This window comes from Pseudochaenichthys georgianus, chromosome 11 (genome assembly GCF_902827115.2).
Source record: "Pseudochaenichthys georgianus chromosome 11, fPseGeo1.2, whole genome shotgun sequence".
In the NCBI taxonomy this organism is placed as follows: domain Eukaryota; kingdom Metazoa; phylum Chordata; class Actinopteri; order Perciformes; family Channichthyidae; genus Pseudochaenichthys; species Pseudochaenichthys georgianus.
In genome coordinates, this window is record NC_047513.1 from 31,640,468 (window position 1) to 31,665,329 (window position 24,862).

General features: G+C 41.6%; 1 protein-coding gene across 1 annotated transcript in view; it reads left to right on the top strand.

The window, feature by feature from the left end:
* Nucleotides 1-24,416: 24,416 nt before the first annotated feature.
* Nucleotides 24,417-24,862, top strand: part of khdrbs3 (KH domain containing, RNA binding, signal transduction associated 3) — a 184,555-nt gene continuing 184,109 nt past the window's right edge. Inside the window, 1 exon segment of the mRNA XM_034094620.2 lies at nt 24,417-24,751. Within this exon segment, the coding sequence (XP_033950511.1) occupies nt 24,661-24,751 (91 nt within the window). The 5' untranslated portion in view covers nt 24,417-24,660.

Here is a 24,862-nt window from a genome sequence, read left to right on the forward strand (position 1 = left end):
ACATGTGAGAAGTAGAAAGTACAGGTATTTGAGTTCAACATGTGAGAAGTAGAAAGTACAGCTATTTGAGTTCAACATGTAAGAAGTAGAAAGTACAGGTATTTGTGTTCAACATGTAAGAAGTAGAAAGTACAGGTATTTGGGTTCAACATGTAAGAAGTAGAAAGTACAGCTATTTGAGTTCAACATGTAAGAAGTAGAAAGTACAGGTATTTGGGTTCAACATGTAAGAAGTAGAAAGTACAGGTATTTGAGTTCAACATGTAAGAAGTAGAAAGTACAGGTATTTGAGTTCAACATGTAAGAAGTAGAAAGTACAGGTATTTGAGTTCAACATGTAAGAAGTAGAAAGTACAGGTATTTGAGTTCAACATGTGAGAAGTAGAAAGTACAGCTATTTGAGTTCAACATGTGAGAAGTAGAAAGTACAGGTATTTGAGTTCAACATGTAAGAAGTAGAAAGTACAGGTATTTGTGTTCAACATGTAAGAAGTAGAAAGTACAGGTATTTGTGTTCAACATGTAAGAAGTAGAAAGTACAGGTATTTGAGTTCAACATGTAAGAAGTAGAAAGTACAGGTATTTGAGTTCAACATGTAAGAAGTAGAAAGTACAGGTATTTGAGTTCAACATGTGAGAAGTAGAAAGTACAGCTATTTGAGTTCAACATGTGAGAAGTAGAAAGTACAGGTATTTGAGTTCAACATGTAAGAAGTAGAAACTACAGGTATTTGTGTTCAACATGTAAGAAGTAGAAAGTACAGGTATTTGGGTTCAACATGTAAAAAGTCAAAGTAAAAAGTCTAAAAAATAAGTAGTGGAGTAAAGTAGTGATACCAGAAACATTTACGAAGTATTTGTACTCTACTACTTCCCACCTCTGGTAAATACAGGATGGATAAGTCGAAGAAAATGCACAGACTTCCAGAGAAAGAGAGTTATGCCAGTGGGTGGTCAGCCTGCAAGAGTGTCGAAACAAAGCTTCCAAGCAAACAGTCTTGACATTGAAACATCAGACAAGCATAAAATTGAGTCTTTGATCCGTTCCATCATGAGGGATCGCTTGGTCATATCAAAACCATGGCTCAAAGCACATCATGAATCAAAGGAGGGATCCTTGCGCCGCGCTGATAGGAGAAGTCAAACCCAATGTGATTTTACGGTAATAAATTCAAATTCTTTTATCTTTTTTTCCATTTACACCAAAACCGTCTCAAACGTTCCTTCTGAGAAGTCACAATTCCTTCTGATCTCCATTCTGCATATGCTCTTCCTCACTCCATGAGCCTTTGTCTTCTCAGTGGCTCCAGAGGGGATTGGATTTGCTCGTGTGAAATGATATTCGAAGTGATTAAAGAGAGTCATTCAGTGGAGCTGGCAGTTCTAATGGAGAGCAGAAAGCACTCGTCCGGCTCTAATAGCCAGACAGGCGCTGGAGGAAAGGCTCCGCTGTGAGACAGAGCGCCAACAGGGATACATTTGACGGTTTTATTTACAGGGACGTTGTTTGTTTAATTTGTTGTGCTGTAAGAGAGGCGGTGTCATGGAGACTTGAGGTTTAAAATCGTCTCTTTCAGGTCGCTGTCAGAAATTAAGCAATGTCATATTTCATCTTTTATCTTTTCATGAATATCAAGTTTTATCTTCTTGCTTTATTTCATTTGTTACACATTGCAGCAATGGTGGCGAGTGACTACGAGCAAAAGCGTTTTTTTTTTGTTTTTTTTTACAAAGACGTTGTTTGTTTAGTATGTTGTGCTGTAAAGCCCCGGACACACCGAGCCGATTTTGGCCGTCGGTGGATGTCAGGCCGACGATGAGCGTCCTGTCGCCCTCAGATTGGTGTGTGACACCTTTTTGGCCGACAGCCCACCGATTCTACATGTTGAATCGGTAAGCAATCGGCCAAAGGCTGTCGGTCAAAGAGATCACTCTGATTGGCTGTTCAGCTAGCGAATCAGTGGATGAGAAGCGAAACGGAAGTGAGGGACCCAAACAAACGATTAAGAAGGCAAATCTGAGGTTTCATTTAACTCTCGACGCAGGTTCGGGAAAGCCCCGTGAGCTTCTCGCTGTAGAGGGAACATGGAACGCGCTATTTGTTGTTTGCTTATATCACGCAGCCTGTTCTTCTTCTCTCGGTTATCACGCAGTCTGTCTTCCGGTTGTTGCCTCTTTTGAAAGACGAATACACACTACCGCCGCCTGCTGGTCAGGAGAGGTATTGCCACTCACGCATGCGCAGTTCGTACGTGCTTCTTGGCCGTCGGCTGAAGTCTTTCAGTGTTCCAGTGCGACACATGGCCGAGACGCAGAGACGCGAGGCGACGCAACAGTCGGGTCCGTCTGTGTGAGTTCTTTGGTGTCAGCTTGCTGTGTCCCTACCTTCAGAGAGACTTGAGGTTTGAATCGTAGTCGCTGGTGGTCGCACTCTCAGGTTGTTTTTGTGTCAGTAATTGAGCAATGTCATACTGTATGTTATCTATTGAATGTCACGTTTTATCCTCTTGCTTTATTTCATGTGTTACAGATTTCAGCAACGGTGGCGAGTAACTAGTTAAAGCATATTTTCAGGTCAATTGAAAATAAATGAAAATTGTATTTATGATTTTATTTACAATGATATTCTTTGTTTTTACGGAGATACAGATGTATGATGACGGAGACTTGGTTAACTTGTAGTTAAAGTACAAACACAGATATTTTGTATGCTTTTATTTACAAAGCCGTTGTTTGTTTTAGTTTGTTGTGCTGTGAGAGAGACTGTATCATGGAGACTTGAGGTTTAACATCGTATTAGGCGCTGCTGGTCGCACTCTTTCAGGTTGTTTTTGTGTCCGAAATTAAGCAATGTCATATTTTATCTATTGATTGTCATGTTTTCTCCTCGTGCTTTTATTGAATTTATTATCCTTTTCTCTGCTTCAAATGTCACAGGTATTCAGATTGCAGAAATGTTGGCGAGCAACTCTAACTAAAAGCAGTTTTTGAATGCAAGAAAAAAGTACATACTTTTATGCAAAACAACCTATACACTTGAATAGCGCGGACACGATGCTGCCGTCATTTCAGAGGCAAGCTGTGGATGTTGACTCACAGCTCAATGCAACTGAGGCATAATTAATGCTGTTAGGAACACCTGTGATATTCCTGCTCCCAGTGCTATTCTACCTCGATACAATGTGCACCTAACAGTCAGAAACTCTTTGAACTATACACGAGATGTGTGTATGCAGCCATGGGGGCGAAACTGCAGTGAAAAGCTCCACTATATCCATTGTGCATTGCATTGTGGGACAGTACAACAACAGACTTAGGAATGTGTTTTTTATCAGTATGCATGATAACATATATTGAGGATACGATGTCTGCTGCTGCAATCTGAATAGATAGGATTTATAAAGTGCATTTCTTCCAAAGCGCACAAAGCGCTTGACAAATTGCTATATTTACATTACCCCGTGCATTCGAGCAACAATAGTGATGTCTCTTTCCTAATGTAAATGGGAATGGGAAAAAGTCCTGTTTGGCCGACAAGATGTCACAAACTGACGGGTGGTTATAGTGCCACCTTTTAGCCAAAACATACATTTGGTTTCAACGCCTGGCTGACTTCCTGGGGGCTTGGTTTCAACACATTACATATCTAAAAGATTGAATATCTAGAATTTGCAAATGGTCAGAAACTACTACTACTGTTTTGCAGAGGTGGGAAGTAGTGGAGTACAAATACTTTGTTACTGTACTTAAGTACATGTTTCTGGTATCAGTACTTTACTCCACTACTTATTTTTCTGAGGACTTTTTACTTTGACTTCTCACATTTTGAACTCAAATACCTGTACTTTCTACTTCTTACATGTTGAACTCAAATACCTGTACTTTCTACTTCTCACATGTTGAACTCAAATACCTGTACTTTCTACTTCTCACATGTTGAACTCAAATACCTGTACTTTCTACTTCTTACATGTTGAACTCAAATACCTGTACTTTCTACTTCTCACATGTTGAACTCAAATACCTGTACTTTCTACTTCTTACATGTTGAACACAAATACCTGTACTTTCTACTTCTTACATGTTGAACACAAATACCTGTACTTTCTACTTCTTACATGTTGAACACAAATACCTGTACTTTCTACTTCTCACATGTTGAACTCAAATACCTGTACTTTCTACTTCTTACATGTTGAACTCAAATACCTGTACTTTCTACTTCTCACATGTTGAACTCAAATACCTGTACTTTCTACTTCTTACATGTTGAACACAAATACCTGTACTTTCTACTTCTTACATGTTGAACACAAATACCTGTACTTTCTACTTCTTACATGTTGAACTCAATACTGTACTTTCTACTTCTTACATGTTGAACACAAATACCTGTACTTTCTACTTCTTACATGTTGAACTCAAATACCTGTACTTTCTACTTCTTACATGTTGAACTCAAATACCTGTACTTTCTACTTCTTACATGTTGAACATAAATACCTGTACTTTCTACTTCTTACATGTTGAACCCAAATACTTGTACTTTCTACTTCTTACATGTTGAACACAAATACCTGTACTTTCTACTTCTTACATGTTGAACTCAAATACCTGTACTTTCTACTTCTTACATGTTGAAACTCAAATACCTGTACTTTCTACTTCTTACATGTTGAACTCAAATACCTGTACTTTCTACTTCTTACATGTTGAACTCAAATACCTGTACTTTCTACTTCTCACATGTTGAACTCAAATACCTGTACTTTCTACTTCTCACATGTTGAACTCAAATACCTGTACTTTCTACTTCTTACATGTTGAACTCAAATACCTGTACTTTCTACTTCTCACATGTTGAACTCAAATACCTGTACTTTCTACTTCTTACATGTTGAACTCAAATACCTGTACTTTCTACTTCTTACATTTTCCAAACAGGCTGGTTCCTTTAGTTTGAATGTGTGTTTGGTGGCGTGATCATTATTATTTAGAGTCATAGAGAGCCGCAGTGACGCGTCCTAAAACCCAGAAGTAAGTTAGCACTTCCGGTTCCTTTTCTCCATAGGAGTTTGGAAAATATCTGAACTAAGGTCTGTGGTTGAAACACATTGAAGAGACGGATCACGTTTTGTTCTACGACATTAAATCATCAGCAGTGATCCCACTGGTGATTTCTGAAGAGTTGACGTGTCTGAAAAACGATGGTTGTTACCAAGTGGCTGAATAGGACTACAGAAGTCGTCGAGGCCGTTGTACGTCATTACGCCGAACAGTAAACACTCCTCTAAGTTAGTTTCTGTTCTGCTTGAAAGCCAGTCCCTGCCTCCTGCAGACTGTTCAGACGAACGCTTCAACTTGTTCCATTTAGAATCTGTATGTTTGAATATGGATCTGAAGTCGGCGTGACGTTGAAGACGCGACCCTGCTGTAGTTCCTTTATAGCATAACGTTAGCATTTTGCTTCTGGCGACTAGATTTATGATTAGAAAATGATAAAAGTAGGATAGACGTGTGGGGATTATCCGGCTGAACAGAACGAGATCCGTCTCTTCAATGTGTCTCAACCACAGACCTGATTTCCAGCTATTTCCTAAATCCTACGGAGAGATTGCTTTGGTTTCTGTCGAAGGAACCGGAACGAGTTTACATCCGGGTTTTAGGACGCGCCACTGCGGTTCTCTATTGCCTATTGATTAGAACCCGATCCGTGTATCCATCACTTCCTGGTCTTCTCTAAAGAAGAGGGACCAATGGAAACGTTGTCATGTTGCCATGGAAACATTCATTAGCTAACAATGACATTATTGTTCTATTAATATAAAGGGAGGTCAGGTACTCTTTAAAACAGCTGCTAGCTATGGGTACTTTTTACTGAAGTACATTTCAAAGCCTCTTTACTTTTACTTGAGTAAAGAAGTTTAGTCAGTACTTCTGCTTTCACCAGAGTATTTTTAAACACGAGTATCTGTACTTCTACTTGTGTAAAGGATGTGTGGACAGGTACGTGATACAAAATAGGCGGTCGTGGACATGAAATGTGACTTTGTTAGGCCCATGTCAATAATACTTCTGCTATTTTTACTGGTTAATGGTTTTCCTTTTTGCAGTGTGCATTGCATTGTGGGACAATACAACAACATACTAATACATGTGTTTTTTATCAGTATGCATGATATTACACACATTTACCAATGCTAGTCCTATCATCGAGAGTTTAGAGACGCCGTGAAAAAACTGAAACGTCGATTTTAATTAAACGTATTATGCAAACAGATAACACATTACTGTATTAGATTAGTTTAAAGCAGTAATATTATTATATTTGCTTTCAACGATCCTAATATAGTTATGTTAGATCTATTGGCATAATACATTTAATTAAAGTCAACGTTTCTGTGTGTGTGCAGAGTTAGGGATCAAACCTGTAACCTTGTGATGAAAGCATATCCTCCTGTGCGAAATTAAACAATTGAAATGTCATACAAAGTATCATATCACACACCTATGGTACCTGTGATACATATCAGCCCTCCTCTGAATGATTATCACTGAATATCAACAGCTTTCATGCATTTACTGAACGTGCGTATACACATCGGCTTTACATGAGGATTTATTTTAGCATGTGTGTTTTTCAGGTTTCGAGGTGTAAAAATATTGTAATTCTTCGTTCCATTCGCTGACAGCACGCTGTATCCGAGCTGTCAAACCATCTGCCATTACGCCGAGGCCCCGACGCCTGTTTGGAGCATCCCCCACTCTGGAAGACGATTATCATTCCTCACAGTCTCCACCTTTTGTACCTGCCACTCAGCGCTGCTCTCCGTGTAATAAGCTGCTCTCTTCCCAGTGCTGACGAGGATGTTTCCGCCCCAGCACTCCCCTCTCTCTGTTCTGTGTGGTTAACAGGCGCTAATGGAGGTCTGCTGTGGAGGAGACAGAAGGAACCTGTGTGCTTGTTACTAGTCAGTCTCCTTGGGTAAAACGCTTCCATTGGACACCTTTGTTTACTTTTGAAACATAGTGACATCACTACCTACCTGCTGTTTTGTTCTTTTGTTGTTGTTTTTTCGGTCATTGTGCTTTTGGCTTAACTTAAAGGTCTCCTATTATACTATTTTTAGGCATATATTATAGGTCTCAGACAGTGGCGGCCGGCCCATAGGGGCGCTAGGGGCGCCGCCCCCCCTCTTCCAATATGTTTGATATGATTGTCATTAAAAATTAAACATAAATAAAAATATATATTTAAAAAAATATATTTTTATTTTTATTTTTAATGAACAAGGTAAATATTATATTGTTGGTATCAGTAAAATGTATAATCTACAATAAAATCTCGTTTAAAATAGTTTTACGATGTCTAAAGTTACTGATAAGTCACATGTTTCCTGCCTGGCCGCAGCGTGTATCATTAGCCTCTCTCGTCCGGGCCGTAGAAAGGAGCCCTCAGCCAAAGCAGCAGCCAACAAGCTGACTGTTGCCATCTGTATACTATGCCGCCGAAACATAATTTCAGCCAATCAGCGTCGTCAGATCTGATGCTCAAAGGGCGCCGTGTCAGCGCCCTGGCCTGTGTGTCTGTGAGTTGTTTGGACTCGTATCCAAGGTGACGCTACAGTAGTTTGGAGACTCCGGTGCTAGTGGATCGCCGGAGCTGTAGATTAACATGTACATGCTTATTGTAGTTGTAAGGGCAGTGCCTGTGGCGCCATGGAGCATGTGTGTGGGCTGGACCTGTGTTTTACAGGAGAGGAGTGAGCAGAGGGTGGAGTTGTCGATTCTTGTTCAGTTTTCATCTTCCTCACCCTCTCAAACGTTGAGCTGCTAAAGAGACACGCTACCATGGAAACCAAACAATGGTGTAGCTGTATTAAAGTCTGAGTGGAAACAGTCGTGAGTAAATCTGATTTAGCCAGAAATCGGGAGAAATATGACCCTGGGAGGAAACCGGGGAGAGGGCAATGAAATCGGGAGTCTCCCGCGAAAATCGGGAGGGTTGGCAAGTATGACTCACACACACAAACACACACACACACACACACACACACACACACACACACACACACACACACACACACACACACACACACACACACACACACACACACACACATAATGTTCGTATTTTGTCTCCTGATTTTAAATGGGAATTAAATCATTTGAGTGTTCCCAAAGCACCAGTGTTCTGCAGTTTGTGTGGGCCTATGTACTGTTGCACAGTTTTGGAAGATTCATAGCTAACCACACTGAAGATTATGGATTATCTCATATTTTTAAGCCTCAATTTGTCCCCCCCCCCCCACCCTCTAACATCATCAGATAATTTAAGGGGTCATTTCTCAAAAATATCTTCCGGGGGAGGATCCCCCCGGACCGCCTTAGTATGGTTTGGTCCCTATTTCCATAGCCCCACCAAAATACTTTCCACCAGCCGCCACTGGTCTCAGATATCTAAAAAAACATGTCTATGAAGTGTTTTGCTCAAGAAACCCAAACAGATCACCCATTCTAGCCATGCTTAATTTCCTTCTATTTCAGCCCTGAAAATGTTCCTACTTTTCTCTCTCTTTATTACCTCGGATTGTGTAGAAGTCTATGAGAAAATGTTGTTGTGCTGATTCTGGGTCCGTAGCTTTAAAAAGATTATTATTCTATGAGATACTCGTCCAAACCAGGCATGAGAATCACTCACCTTTCGGCGAAATTCGCCATTTTGAATCCAAAATAGGTCGTTTGTGTGATTCATGTCGATCTGCAATAAAAATATTGTTGGGGTATGGGGGGGGTCTGGGACCCGGAGTAATCTGCGGCCGCGAGCTGTTATGTGCCATCATGACACGCATGGTGTTCTTTTTGTATATATTATAATGCAGCGCGAGCTGTGTGCTCGAGTCTTCCTGCCTGTCGGCTCTGCTGCTCCGCGATGATGGTCTAGCTTCAGCAGCCACATTAGCTACGGGTGCGTTCGTTAATATTAACTGTGCGGTCCGGAGTCACTGTGGCACAGACTGGACTGCTGGTGAACAGCTGTCAGAACGGGCCATTCAGTGTTCAGAGCAGAGCTCCCTGTCGGAGCGCAGAGCAATATTATCGTTGAGCTAGCTAGCTAGCATACATTGTCACTATCTGCTAACGTTAGCTTTAGCCTTCGTTTTCTAATAGTTTTTTTTTCATAGGCGATAAACGGGCGGTGGTATAAGTATAGATCTTGTACTTGAGTAAAAGTAGAAGCACTCAGATATTGTACTAGAGTAAAAGTAGAAGTACTCAGATCTTGTACTTGATTAAAAGCAGAAATACTCAGATCGTGTACTTGAGTAAAAGTAGAAGTACTCAGATCTTGTACTTGATTAAAAGTAGAAGTACTCAGATCTTGTACTTGATTAAAAGCAGAAATACTCAGATCTTGTACTTGAGTAAAAGTAGAAGTACTCAGGTCTTGTACTTCAGTAAAAGTAGAAGTACCAGTGTAGGAATAGGAATACTCTGTTACAGTAAAAGTACTGCATTCAAAATGTTCCTCAAGTGAAAGTAGAAAAGTATTCTCATCAAAATATAGTGAAAGACAGTAAAAGTAGTCGTTGTGCAGATTGGTCCATTTCAGAATAATATATATGATATGTTTTATAATGATTGATCATGAAAGTGTTCTCAAAGCTGGTGAAGGAGCAGCTAGTCTGAAGTACTTTGTAGACTGCAGGGTAGCTGGTGAAGGAGCAGCTAGTCTGAAGTACTTTGTAGACTGCAGGGTAGCTGGTGGATTTACTCCAGGTGGAACTAAAGTCTGATTCAACACTTGGTTATATTTCACATCATTCATCCAGATCTGTGAAGTAACTAAAGGTATTAATATATGTAGTGGAGTAGAAGTACACCATTTACCTCTGAACTGTAGTGGAGAAGAAGAACAAAGTAGCAAAACATTGAAATACTTAAATAAAGTACAAGTATCTCAAAATTGTACCCAAGTATAGTACTTGAGTTTATGAATTTAGTTACTTTACACCAGATGCCATAAAGATAGAAAGACTAAGCCTTGCACAGAGGCATGACAATAGATTTTCAAAATGCTCAGCAGTGCTGCCAAATTATAAACTGACTGCTACACAATTAAAATAAATGCTTTTATATATTTCTATTAGATGTGACTCTTTGGCATTTCTGTTATTATTACCTGCTGCTTTAGTTGTTCTGACTGCTAACATCCTGTTATTCCTCATTTTAAAGCCGATATTCCGTGGGGTCGGGGGGCTCAGGTCCTTGTCACCTTTTCCATACCTGATGAGTTTGCATCCCTGATAATACTTAGCAAGGAGGCCATAATATTTTTGACTCATGGCTGAAGTTAAGTTTCTCCAGCTCTCCCCAGGTTGGCAAAACAATGCATCTCAAAATGCATCAGATTGATGCTTTAAAATATGGAATATTCAAAAATGTTCTTGCGGGGGAGCATGCCCCGGACCCCCCTAGAGGGATAATATCCTTCTCACCTTTTTCACCCCTGACCCGTTTTCATGCGTGCCAAACGCCATATCATGTTCCAAACCATATCAAGGATTATTTCTGAAGCATTTTGGAGCTCAAACTCTTTTTCTCTCTCAAGGTGAGTTCCTTTTTTGTATTTCCTGCTATTTTACACATACTCTCTCCAGTACAGGTTAGCTCTGAGTGTTAGCGATGCTTGCTAATGTAAACAAATACGATATTACGTCCAAAACACGTCTCATTGTTTCTGATAGCAACTTTCTGATAGGGCCGTGGGTGTAAAGCCATATCGGACGCAAATCTGGATCAGCTCCGTGGTTCCCCCGTTTTTAGAGATGTGGGTACGGAGGAAAAGAGAGAGGGTTTTATTTGCTGATACTTTGTGAGTCTACCGACACATCGGGGACACATATATAAAAGACATTAAAAAGTGCATTTTGCATAGGAGACTTGTCATCAGATTGCCTACCCGGTTCCGACCTGCCTGCTCTGCCTGATCCCTGATCCTGCCTCGCCTGCTGTCTGACCCTGCCTGTACGCTGACCGCCTCGCCTGCTGTCTGACCTTCTGCCCGGCCCTGACTCACCTTCTGCCCGCTGTCCTCCGGTTCGTTTTCCTGCACATCATCCGGTTTTCCTCTGCTCTGGTATTATTACCAATAAAGTACATTACCAATACTCCGTGGTTTCTCGAGTGCTGCATTTGGGTCCTTCATAAGATTGTGACACACACACAGACACACACACTTCTGGAGGAGCAGACAGGCTTGGCGATACAGCTAGAACAAGCCAAACTCATCCTGAGCACACACAGCCGAAGTAAAAACAATAAGTGTGGCTTGATATTGAGTAAGAAAAAGGTTTATAACGCTGTGAGCATGGGTCTGCGGAGAGCGTTTCAACGTAGTAGTCTGAAAAACGTTTACCCATTCAAACATTCGTGGTAGATACCTTGTTTGTTTTATCATAAATACACAAACAACAATGAATACTTGCAGGTTGTGTACCCGAATCTCCCGCTGGTCCAAACCAAGTAGGAACAGCATCGTTCTTCAGTGCCCTACGCTGAGCATATCCGGCATGCATCGCTGAAAGGTTTGGGCGTGGCTACTGGGTATCCCCACGTAGCGATACCCAGGAAGTAAACAATGGAACATGAGAAATCTCCAACGAGGCGTTTTGCGAGGTGTTAGAGCTTTACTCGCTACAGGGTGTACTTTGAGGGTTTTTGACTGCAGACCGTTTCCATGCATAAAAACCTTCATAACAACAAGGGGACGGGTGATAACCGGAAAAGCACGACATGGGACCTTTAAAGTATATTTGAAGTGGATGTAACTCGAGACACATCAACATATACATTTCTCTGACTGCTGAATAATGAATTATGGGTAATGATTTTCCTTCCCCTGAAATAAATACAGCATTACAAATAAATGCCTCCAGGATATTTTACAGCAAGCGTCTCTTTCATCCAGACGTGCTTACAGATGGCTTCGGATGGATATTGACATTCATGGGGATCAAACCGTGACCTTCCTGTGACCTCTTTGTTGAACTCCTGAACTACGCCACTTAACGAAACCTTAGTGTTGAGCATTCAAATCCATATTCAGCCCCTCGTGAGTTCCATTCTGCTTTTACAATTTCCTTTTCCCATGTATCTTTCATATGTCCGGGGATTGGCCTCAGACTGCGGCAGGGTTAGTGAATTCTCCGCTAAACCGTCTTTGTGTTTCAATTTCCTCTTCACCATTCAGAGGGAGAACTTGGTCAAACACGATGTCGTCGCCCACAGAATGAGAAGTTTTATGATATAAGGGAAATGGAGGATTTGACTGACAGCAGCTTCTTCATCCCCACAGATCAAGAAAGTAAATCCTCCTCTTCCTCTTTGCTGCTCTTAGCGACTAATGGCTCACACAACACCGTAAGACAATAACAAGCTTCTCTTCCTCTTCCTCTCCGATTCATTTCTCTATTTTAGCAGCTCTTTTCAAAGGGTTTTCATAACGAAACATACATTTAGAAAATAGGAAAAGGTATTTAAGTAGAGGAAGATTGTAGGCCTACGTATCTATTATTGTATTATTTTTTTTTTTAATTATTTTTTTTCTTCCATATTTTATTTATGTATTTTACAATTATTAATTTAATTTATTATGAATGTATTTTATTAGAATTTATTTAATAAAAAAAAGTAGACTCACATTTTATATTAAGATTTTATTTATTGATTTATTATTTTCTTTTGTTCTCTCTTGATTTTAAACATAACTGAAAGTAGCAATAGTAAATTGTAATTATACTAAAACGGCTAAAAGTCCGACTTAAATCTTAAGTACGAACCGCATCACAGTATTTCTCTACCGTTTGTCTTTGTTAAGAGACTTCAGTATTCAAATGTTCTCCTCGCAGTTCATCTCTCAATCTCACGTCACAGATCGGTAACGCTCCATTAGCCGCCGACGTGATCATTTAGAAGAGGAGATGGTGAGGAGATCCGGGCATATGAGAGCTGCTCGGTAAATACATCTGAATTATATTCAGCGTGAGATCCACTTTCTTTACTTCATCTCTCTCAGTCTGTAACGTCTGGCTTCATGAACTGTCGGAGGATGTGTCCGCTTGATTTTCTGTTAGGATCAACAACTGGTATTCTGTTGTTCATTATATATATATATATGTATATTACATGACATGCTACTCAGGGACACAACGCGACTGCAGTGGGGTTTGAACCCAACACCAACACACTAGCCCACTGCGCCACAGCCTCCCATACAGTAGCACTCGGTTGCAGCTCAAAGTGCTTCAACAATATGGCATCAGACATTATCAAGTAAAACAAGAGCTGAAATAGGGAGGAGAAATAATAGTTAAAAATAAATGATAATATTAATAATAATATAAATAATAATACACTTAATGAAAACATAAACAAATTAAATAAATACATTAAAAGGAATCCAAAGGACACAACAAATCACCCATTAAGAAAAAGTGATAAGTAAGACAGAATGAATGCATTTAATAAAATATAAAAAAAAACTATAACAGATATTTTGAAAAACGTAATAAAAAAAGGGAAATAAAACAAAAATGAACACAGCAATTAAAGTGATTTTGGACGAGAATCTTTCCCCCACACGTTGCGTAGACACGCAGGTCTGGGTCTCCCCTTCAGCTTCATCATCTCGCACATCGTGGAAAAAGAAAAAGCAGATTGAATCTCACGATAATCATCACTTGCTAATTGATGCAAGCAGAGAAAGGCCTACTTCACAACAGGAGGGTTAACACTCAGAGAATATTGGAGAATACAGAGAACAGCCTCGGGCCGAGTGTGTGTGTGTGTGTGCGTGTGTGTGTGTGTGTGTGTGTGTGTGTGTGTGTGTGTGTGCGTGTGTGTGTGTGTGTGCGTGTGCGTGTGTGTGTGTGTGTGTGTGTGTGTGTGTGTGTGTGTGTTTGCTGATGCTATCATTGTATCATTGTTCTCGTGCTTAATCGCTGTGGCTAATGACAGGAAATGAAATCACTGAAGGCCGGCACGCTTCCCACAGAATAATTACTGCTGCTGACCTTGTGCCTCTCTCCGGTATGTAAGGTCACTATAATAACTCTCACACACACACACGCACACACACACACACGCACACACCACACACACACACACACGCACACCACGCACTCAGAGTTGACAGAAATGAAATGATGTGTCTGATAACCCCCGGTGACATCAGGCACAGTTTGTTGAATCTGTTGGAGATGAAATGTCTGCAGGCTGAAAATCTAAAACACCGCTAAGCTTAATGAAACATGTCAGAGTGTTATTTGTCAACACCCTCACATTCACGCTAGTTATTGATCGTGCTGTTCCTCGTCATCATTTCGTTGTTACCGAGCAGAGAGGAGCATAGTATGAAGGGCCGTGTAGGCCAACATCCAAACTCACCTCACACACACACGACTGAAAACATCTGGCCTTGCACACATGTGTGTGAGGTGTTCAGTAGTGAATGTGAGAGGATTTCAGTAGTGTGTGTGTGAGGCCAGATGTGTTCAGTAATGTGTGTGTGAGGCTTAATGTTCAGTAGTGTGTGTGTGAGGCCAGATGTGTTCAGTAGTGTGTGTGTGAGGTGTTCAGTAGTGAATGTGAGAGGATTTCAGTAGTGTGTGTGTGAGGCTTAATTTTCAGTAGTGTGTGTGTGAGGTGTTCAGTAGTGAATGTGAGAGGATTTCAGTAGTGTGTGTGCAAGGCCAGATGTGTTCAGTATTGTGTGTGCGAGGCCAGATGTGTTCAGTAGTGTGTGTGCGAGGCCAGATGTGTTCAGTAGTGTGTGTGCGAGGCCAGATGTGTTCAGTAGTGTGTGTGCGAGGCCAGATGTGTTCAGTAGTGTGTGTGCGAGGCCAGATGTGTTCAGTAGTGTGTGTGCGAGGCCAGATGTGTTCAGTAGTGTGTGTGCGAGGTGAGTTTGAATGTTGGCCCACACGGCCCCTCATAGAATAGTTTTCCGCCGCACTTTCTCTTAAACGTTTCCTTGCTTTCAAGGTGACTGAAAACACCGTTCCACATTACCTGAAACAACATAGCAGGCTTGGGACTCAAGTTCTACTGCTAACGGGTTAGCGTAGCACACAAACTGATATCAAATCCACCTATTCTTTCACACACACATACTGGTTTTGGGCCGAGGGCGACACCGTACTTCCGGTATGCGCCATTTCACGCGAGGTGCAAGCAGAATATCATCGTCTATTGCCTTAATCAATATCTAGTCAACTCTAAAATACCACATATATGCAATGGCATGATAATATTATTGTGACAGGTGGGGTGTTCACCTGGTGCTTCCAGAAGATAGACGTAGATGCAGCCAAAATCGACGAAGGCCACTTTCGAGGGTCGTTTTTCCATCTGCAGGCAGTCTGTAAGGGCGATCGGACAACCCACACAGTGTACGTCTAGTGTACGCTGGTAACGACCTCGAGCACACCCCTCCAGTCCAGAGGTGTAATCCGAAGACATGCAGCGATTTCTTCGGTCGTTAATTCAGAAAAAAACCTAGTGCGCTCTGCCTGGCTAGCCGACTTCCCTTACATACCTTGATCTAACATGCCAGAGGCTGTTCACCTTGGAGACCTGCTGCGGATATGGGTACGGCCTGTTAGCTAGCTGTTTACATTAGCACCTCCAGGATATTAGCACCTCCAGGAAAATGGCGTATTTATATATATATATGGCGCGCGTTGCATTGTGGGTAGCTCGTGACGTCACTGTGTGTGAAAGAATCGGGCACACTAATAAATATTGCAGTGCCTCTAATAACCAGCAGAGGGCGATTCTAATGCAAATATAGAAGTCTGTGAAACAATTACCCCACTTTTGACTTGATTTAATCTGCCTCCATCATACATCTTTTTGATGGGCTAATGGCCTAACTGCTAGTTTCAAGCCTCCTTTAGTGTACCATGATGTTCATTTTGGTTAATTACAGTCACATTTTAATACAATAGACAACAAAGCAGACTAGGATTGATGAAATACGATTTTTTAAATCCCAAATAGGGAAATGTTTGCGTACAATAAAACAAAACAAGGCATTGCTCATAGGTAGACATTAAAGAGTAGAAATATACAATACTAGAATTTAAATATCTCAAAATAGATTTCAAACAGCATTAAAAAGTAGAATTGTGCTAACCTTGTGATTGACAGGTCGCTAGTTTAAGTGTTTCCCATGTTTGTGTCGAGGACATTTCTTTGTCGGTTTAATGTTTATACAAATAATTGTATATATTTTTTTCCAATACTGTGTTTCCCACACTTTTATGTCCCTGCTTGTTGACTAAAAAGACCCTGTCATACTCAAAGCTTCGTCAGTTAAGGCGGTGGTGGCGAAGTCGATAGGGACTTGGCTTGGCGACTGGAAGGTCACCAGTTCAAGTCCCGGCAAGACCAGGTGCTACCGAGGTGTCCCTGAGCAACGCACCGTTCCCCACACAGCGCCGTTCAAAATGGCAGCCCACTGCTCCTAACACTAGGATGGGTCAAACGCAGAGAAACCGTTTCCCCACGGGGATTAAAAGTCCATCTTGTCCATAATCTAAAAGGTGACTTCACAGCGACTACGTCCACTATGTATACAGTCAATACAAAACACACAGGGTACCGACGTCCTTTTGATCCACACTAATATATAACATTTTCGTTTTGGCCTATGCTTCATCCTTTTACCTTTTATCCTTTTTATCCTTTTACCATCCTTTTTAAGTTTCATGAGAATCTGAGGAATACTCTTTTCTATAAGTAATACAATAAAATAATAAAAGAAAGACAAACCAAAAGCACAACCTCATTGACGGTGGTGCAGATTTAAAAATGTGTACAAAATACTGCTTTGAGGTGGATTTGTTTCCACTACAGTAGGCCAGATGTTTACATTTGTCATCCAGCTGTAGCCTCATATATATAACACTCAAACACGCGAGCGGTATCAATCTTCTCGTCTAACTCTCGACAAGAAGGCACATTTCCCAAAACGTCAAAAATGTTCCTTTAAGCGTGAAGCAATAATCCATCTGGAGGAACGTAATCCCGTTTGAACCCTGCTGAAAGTCAAACCTCGACAGCACCCTTCACACGGTGAGGCTTTGGCTGCAACCTCAGGTCTGTGAGGAGGTGGTTGTGTGTGTGTGTGTGTGTGTGTGTGTGTGTGTGTGTGTGTGTGTGTGTGTGTGTGTGTGTGTGTGTGTGTGTGTGTGTGTGTGTGTGTGTGTGTGTGTGTGTGTGTGTGTGTGTGTGTGTGTGTGTGTGTGTGTGTGTGTGTGTGTGTGCGTGCGTGTGCGTGTGCGTGTGTGCGTGTGTGTGCGTGTCGACCTTGGGAGCCCTGCTGGGTGCCATTGATTTGTTTACCTGTGTGCTGCTGACAGTTTCTCATTAGGTTTCTTTTTGCACAACACTTCCAGGAGAGGAGACCGGAGTCTGCGATGTGTGATCAATGTTCCTGATTGATCTGAACCGGCATTATAAGTCTGTTGAATGGCCGTTAAATGGATGGGAGCGCTCCATTTAGTCACCACAATGAGGCGCATTATGCGAGCGAAGCAGCATTGTGGAAGAAGAGTTCTGGTTAAATGACCTTTTAAGACAACGCACTGAGGCACACGTTGTGTTTTAGTCCACTGGTATTGGAGCAGAAGAAACCAAGACATGTTGCTTTATCAGGCCTTTTAGCATCACTCTTCTAGATAGATAAAGAAAAGGAGGCGACAACACCTTCATCTGTATTTGTGGAGCTTTTTAATTTCTGTTCGAAACCTCACTTTGATGTAAAACATGGGGCACTTTTCACGCTTCTTGCAGCATGCTTCAGAGAGATCCAACCTACTTCTTTTCAATTAGGACACTTAAACATTATCTCATGTGTGCTCCTTGCTGATAATTAGACGTGGGCACCAGGAGGCAGTGTTGCCACTCTCCCAGCAATCCTTCTTCCACCACCAACACGTGTTGAATCCACTTATTGAAGGTGTTAGAAATGATATAACGGGCCAGCACGGAGAGAAGGCATCCATGCCACAAAGTGACACGGCGATAATCAGACTGTGGACACGCGGAGGCCTCGTTACTCCTCAGGTGACAACACCCCCGTGACGTTGATTAGATCCCTGCCTCGCGCGGAGAGAGGGAGAGACAGCGGGCTAATGCAGCACGCATCTCTCTTTTACTTTTGCACCATTACTCATCTTCATCATCGGGATAAGATCCTATCCAGGCGCACCGATGAATGAATCCGACGGTACGAAGAAGTTTACACTTAATTTCCATTGGACCTATACGTAGCGTTTCGGAAGCGCCCACACATTAATCCAATCACTGTAACACCAGTGGCGTTTCTATATGTACAAAAGTGGTGGGGCACAAAAAACTCAGATGTCTAAATATAAGCTTCTGCAGTGAGGTTCATGGCTGCCGAGGCTCTGGCTCCGACTCTTCAGGTTTACAAATATTATATTTTGACCTAAATCAAAATATAATATTATTTTCAAAAGCTTTTTTTGTCTGATGCTTCAATTAATTTTAAACAGACAGTTCAACAGAAGGATACCCACAACATGTAATGTTATCATTTAAATATTGAATTGTTCTCTCTTAGTAAGATCCCATTTTCAATCAAATTGCAGTCTTACCTTGACTTGAAGATGAAGTCCATTTGCCTATCCTTCTGGACAAAAATCACTATTACTTTTTTGTAAAAGTCCTCCTTATCTTCTTGTAGTTTCAAAAGTCATAAATCTAATCTAATCAATAGATTTATGATTCGAAAAAGATAAAAGTAGGGTAGACATGTGGATATTAACCGGCTGAACAAAGCGTGCATTTATCTAACAGGTTTGTTTCCCACAGACCTTATTTGGAGCTATTTTCTAAAATCCTATGGAGAAATCTCATTGCTTTTAGGTCGAGGGAAGCCATGCGCAGCTTACTTCATGGTTTTAGGACGCGTCACTGCAGCTCTCTCTCCTCCTCTTCACACACCACACTTTTCGCGGCACACGTACTTACAGCCAATCAGCTCTGAATTATGTGAGATGACGTATGGTGGGGATGGCAGCACTTTGCCCCTATGGTCATTATTTTTTGCCACACACATTAAATAGGACAATACTCTGAGCATGCGCAGTGTAGTTTTTACAGTCACCGTTCACTTAGACAGTCAGAGCGAGGGGCAGGATCGGGTTTTGTCCCACATGGCTCTAAACAGCTCAATAGACACACACTGTAGACACTAATTAGAAGAGCACAGACTAAAACAGCAATGAGACGAATCAGACGATTAAACATGATCTTAAAATATATTTTTTTATTTATTTTTTGCATTTTTTTGTAATCATTATTTTTAATACTTTCTGCTGACACGAGGTGGGGCTGTGCCCCACCTGCCCCTAATGACCAGTCGCCACTGTGTAACACCCACGTATTTTTGATGTTCCTCAAATTTAAAACATGTTTGTTTGTCTGTTAAATAATACGGGCTGCACAAACGGAACGTGTCTTGGTGGCTTGAACACTTGTAGCCTAACACATTCCAATCCTCTCACACACACACACACACACACACACACACACACACACACACACACACACACACACACACACACACACACACACACACACACACACACACACACACACACACACGTTGTTGGCATATAGTATGTTTTGTGTTATGCTGTTGTGCCACGTGTATTGTTTAGTGTGTTGTTGTCTTTCATATCGCCGCGTGCTTTAGTAATACTATTTTTAAAATGTGGTCATGCCAATAAGTATAAGTATATATAGTATAACAAAATTAGACGACATTTGTTCTTGCGTTTCAAAGCAAAGGCTCTGAACGTGCAGATATAAGATACTTGGGTGTATGCACATGACATGCCAGCGTGGGGTGCTGCACGGCCGCGTGCTCAGCGGGCTTCAGGTGAAGGAAGAGGGCAGCCATGCTTTAATGATCACAGTAACACTTTGTGACAGCCCTCGGTTCCTCATCCTTCTCTCCCACCTGACGGCCGCTTGTTTCAACGTCTGACTTCAATGTTGGACACAATCTTCAGCGTGGCCATATCTCAATGTTGATTCAATGACTGTTTGCTATCTGGGAGAACATCTCTCGCCGCTGCCGCCCTTGTGGTTAAATGTGACTTATATATATATATATATATATATATATATATATATATATATATATATTAAAAAACAAAACATGATTGCAATTGATGTATGTGCAGAAGAGAGCCTACAAGCATTCGTCTTTCCCGCTTGCTGGCTGTTCGCTCCTCCTCTCTGGGAGCTGTAGAGACGTAGGGGACTTCCCCCCTCGCTCGTCTGTGTCCGATATCGCGTTAAACAGAGGATTTTGACATTTTACATTCATTGCTTACTTCCACATGCCTTTTCTCCTCCTTATCTCTTTCATAACTGTATATGTAATACATGTTAACGGCGTCAATAGCCACTTTAATGATACTAATGGACGGTAGTCCCGGATGTCGTCATGACGGATTTTCAGAATAAAAGCTTGGTATTGAGAACTTCCGGGTTGTTCCAGAATAAAATAGCATTTAAACTGACGGTATGTTTAAGGTGCATTATGCCATAAAACATTGATTTTAATTTCTAACAATCGCGATCACTTATGGCCGATTCCCTTCGATAAACAAAGAGGAAGACGTATCGGCGTGACACTTTGACTCAAACATCAGGGCGATGTGAAGGCTTTGTTTACAGAGACGGAGCTCAACAGATGGCAAGCATATCTATAAATAAGTCGCTCTTCTGAATAGGAGATTAGTGCATTTGAGCCGGTTTTTTAATGGTCTCTGAGAGAGATTAAAAAGTAAGCTGATTCATAATGCGTTCTCCCTTCGCTGTGAATCCCCCTCAAACAAGAGTCTGGAAAGAAAAGATCTCCAACAAGACGAGAAGTTATATGAATAAAAGCATCCTTTTTCTGCAAGGCTGCTATTTCGTGGGTCTTACAATAGTACCAGCTGCATCACAGCACATCAATTATAAATGATAGCGTTACAAATAACACGCTGACAACCTCTCAACCTGCAGACCCTCAACAAGCTGATTTCCAGCAGTTTATTTCACATGCCCACCACAAACTGTACGAATAAATGATCATTAATACCCCGAGGGAAATGCTTCCAGTGCTCAAAGGAAGACAGAAAACAACCAAAAGCACTTTTCTAAAGTTCACGGCGCTGATACATAAACCATCTCGCCTCTGGGTCACATGTTCTCCAAGTTATTGAAATAGAAAGGCAGAAAGAAAGAAAGAAAATCTCAATTATATAAGCAGCGCTGATCAGCCTACAGATAGCCGCCCACCTGAGGCCACCTCGGCACCCTCCACACATATTGACAGAACTCTTATCTCTCCTCCAGCGGGTATAACGCGTGTACACACATCCTGTTTCCCCGAGCCGTTCAGCACGCCCTTAACTCCTCACAAAGACACTGCTGCTTTCATCGTGTGTGCTTCCAGGAACTGTACGGCGCCGGCTGAAGTGGATTTAGAGGCTGGATCTTCAGTTATCTGCTGTCTGGATACATCTGTATTTTAATGACAGTCGAGCGTCACTGGCTGCTCTCAGGAACCGCAGATTTCTCTGGATGGTTGCGTTTATTTGCTCGTAGTGTCGTGGACGGTCCGCATTGATCAGCTGGCAGACAAAGCAGACATTGCTAATGTCCAGTGACGTGCGGGGAGGTTCGTGGCTGGTGAGGCACGGACTCTTTCAGTCAGATTTACAAATATTATATTCTGACCTTAATCGGAATATTCGGTTATTTTCAAAAGCTTTTTTAGTCTGATGCTTCGATTCATTTTAAACAGACCGTTCAACAAAAGGATAGGATACCCACAATCTAAGTATTGGATTGTTCTTTCTTAGTAAGATTCTATTTTCATTACAATGGTGGTCTTACCTTGACTTGAAGATGAAGTCCATGCTCTCCTTCTGGACAACAATCTCCATTACTTGTTTGTAAAAGTCCTCCTTATCTTCCTCTAGTTTCAAAAGTCTAGCTTGTTGCCCGGGCCGCCGGCTCTACCCACTGCGCTATCTATTCCTTAAACTATTGAACTGTTTTTATATTACTGATAATTGTCTTTTTGTTCACAGCTTCTCCGCATTTCGAAGTGTTTCCCGAGCCAGAACGACCTCTCTTTCTTCCTGGCTTGCTCTATAATGATACAATTCAAATGTAATACCAACAACAACTCAACAGCAACAACGCAAAATACGACAACAACCCACACATTGCGCATTGTTTAGAGCGGTCATAAAGTGTTGAAGCGCTCACATTTGAAACTGTTTCAACCTGTCAGCATCGAGACGAGGCAGTGCATTGAATCGCCTGAATGGACCGCGAACCAGTCAACTGATTCATTCAGGAAATGTCACATGTCACGTGATTTGAAGCAAGCTTCTATGGAATAGGAAGTCCAGGGTTGAAGCTCCGTTCGAAGCTTCAGTGTCAAACTGCCATCACTACCTTTAAGTTTGTTTTTGCAAATTGGCTGGTGAGCCTGTGTTCTTTGTGTCCATTAAAAGACCTGCTCGTGGCTTCAGAGACCAGTTTCCTCTCTTTTTTCTCGCGCCTGGTCATCCTTGTGTTTTGCTACTCCCCTTCGTACCCCTAGATTTGGAGGGAACGTAACGCAGACGAACACCGCCTTTTACCGCGTTTAAGTAAACATCGCGGTAAGGCTATAAGAGCTCAAGGTTCTTTGTTTAGTCATACGGACATAGCTACAGTGGAGTTATGTCGATGAAAATCTTAGGTCACAGGCTCCTCCAACAGAGCAACACAATAACACAGAAAAACAGAGACAAATAGTGCAAGTAAATATTAAAAAGTCAATACAAAAAGAAAAAGAGTGAAGTAGTAGTAGCTAACTTTAACGCTAAGAAAGTTAGCCCGTCATGTCACCCTAAGCCTAACGTTTTGAGCACCAGGAAAAGCGCTTTATAAATGTAATGTATTATTATTATTAGTATGTAGGCATATGCCGTGGAATTAATTCCGGTAAAATAAATGTATTTGAAGAAAACTTGTGTAAAATATATGTATCATATATTCTCAGTGACCCATGAAGTGCTGTGAAGGCGGGGTGTCTTATTTAATGAATTCGTAAACACGCCCGTGAGAAATGTGTGCTCGACCTACGAGGAGGTGAATGGATTTCCTCCGGACTATTGACAGGTTGTCCTGAGGAGCAAGCCGCACGAGTCGTGCGCTCCGAATCAATGGCTTGATTATGTGTAATGAGTGAAGAGGCAATGATGTGGCCTCCTGAGATATTACTGGAAGAGTATCATTAAGGCTTCTTAAAAACACACATGCTTACTGCGTGTTAAAGGCCTTTTGGCGATTAGCACAACACACATTATATCTGCCCGTATGGTGCAGTCAATCGAAACAACGGCGACTATACGGTGTTCAGTGACATGTTGAAACGGTTTGAGATCGTACTTCCTTCATTGCGAGCAGCTTCTGTCCAACAAGATGCTTCCTTGCTCTTTATTCAGGACGCTTTTACGCATAGCTGAAATATATACAACGACACGTCGTCTTCAAAACCAATAGAAAAGGAGATTAAAACCAGAAGGAACACAGAATAAGGCAGTTTCTTTATGCAGAAAACTGTATTTTTGTGTCTCGTTTGTAAAGTACATGCAGATCAATGTGACATTCTGATTTAATCAACTATATAACAGTTTTTCTTGTTTCCCAGCATCGAATCTGAGCTGTAATTAGTAATTGAATCGTAGGTGTTGGGGATGTGAGGAATGTGTCAAATCATCCGAAATATGTTCCAGCTTTTTGTGGAAATCCAATTTGCAGAGTCTTGTCTGGCATCTTTGAAAAGATCCAGAGAGATGAGCTTCTGCACGTTTGATTAACATCGCATGGTGTTGGTTTTCCTGTCGGCCGATACCACACGCGGGGACGAGCTGGAATGAATAGCCGCTCTTGTTCACGGTAACTTAACGATATCATATCGTGTGACATGATACGTTAGTTTCACTGTATGATTTTACTGAGTGAGTGAAGATTTAAATAACCAATGTTCAATATTTCAACATGTTACACCATTTTCATTTCTTCAGAAAAAATGTAAATATGTTATGATAGGAATCAGCACCACGGACAGCTCCTATGGCTGCCCTGTCCTCCTTCATTCCTTCCTTCCTTCCTTCCTTCCTTCTTATATTTTGTAATTATTTGGTTTGTCCACACATCGTGTTGCTTGATTAAAATAAAAAATGCCCCGCCCCTTCCTCGTGGACCAATAGCTGCCTCCCTCTGTCTTCAGCACCGGATACAACCGAGAAAGCCTCACACAGAGGAGACAGCTCACCGGTGGTAATGCGTACCGGGGATCCGCAGACTGACCACTCTTCACCGGGATAAACCTCTCCGTCTTTACCGCGTTCTGTGAGACATGCTCTGATACTCTGCTTCCTCTCACACACACAACACTTCACGGTGCTCCAACTTCACATTTCTTTTTATCTTTTTAATTTTTCTTGAATTGCATTTGTTTAATTGGAGCCACTAAGAAAGAAAGAGAAATCCCCGGAAGAGAAGATGGAGAGCGAGAAGTACTTGCCGGAGCTTTTGGCAGAGAAGGACACGCTGGATCCGTCTTTTCAGCACTCCCTGCGGCTACTGGATCAAGGTAATGTCCGTGGATAAGCACCGGGGTAAACACTCTATGTGTGCGGGTTTCACGCTCTTGTTGCGGGGCTGCAGGCTGCATGACTGCACGCCTACTGCCAGTTATAAATAA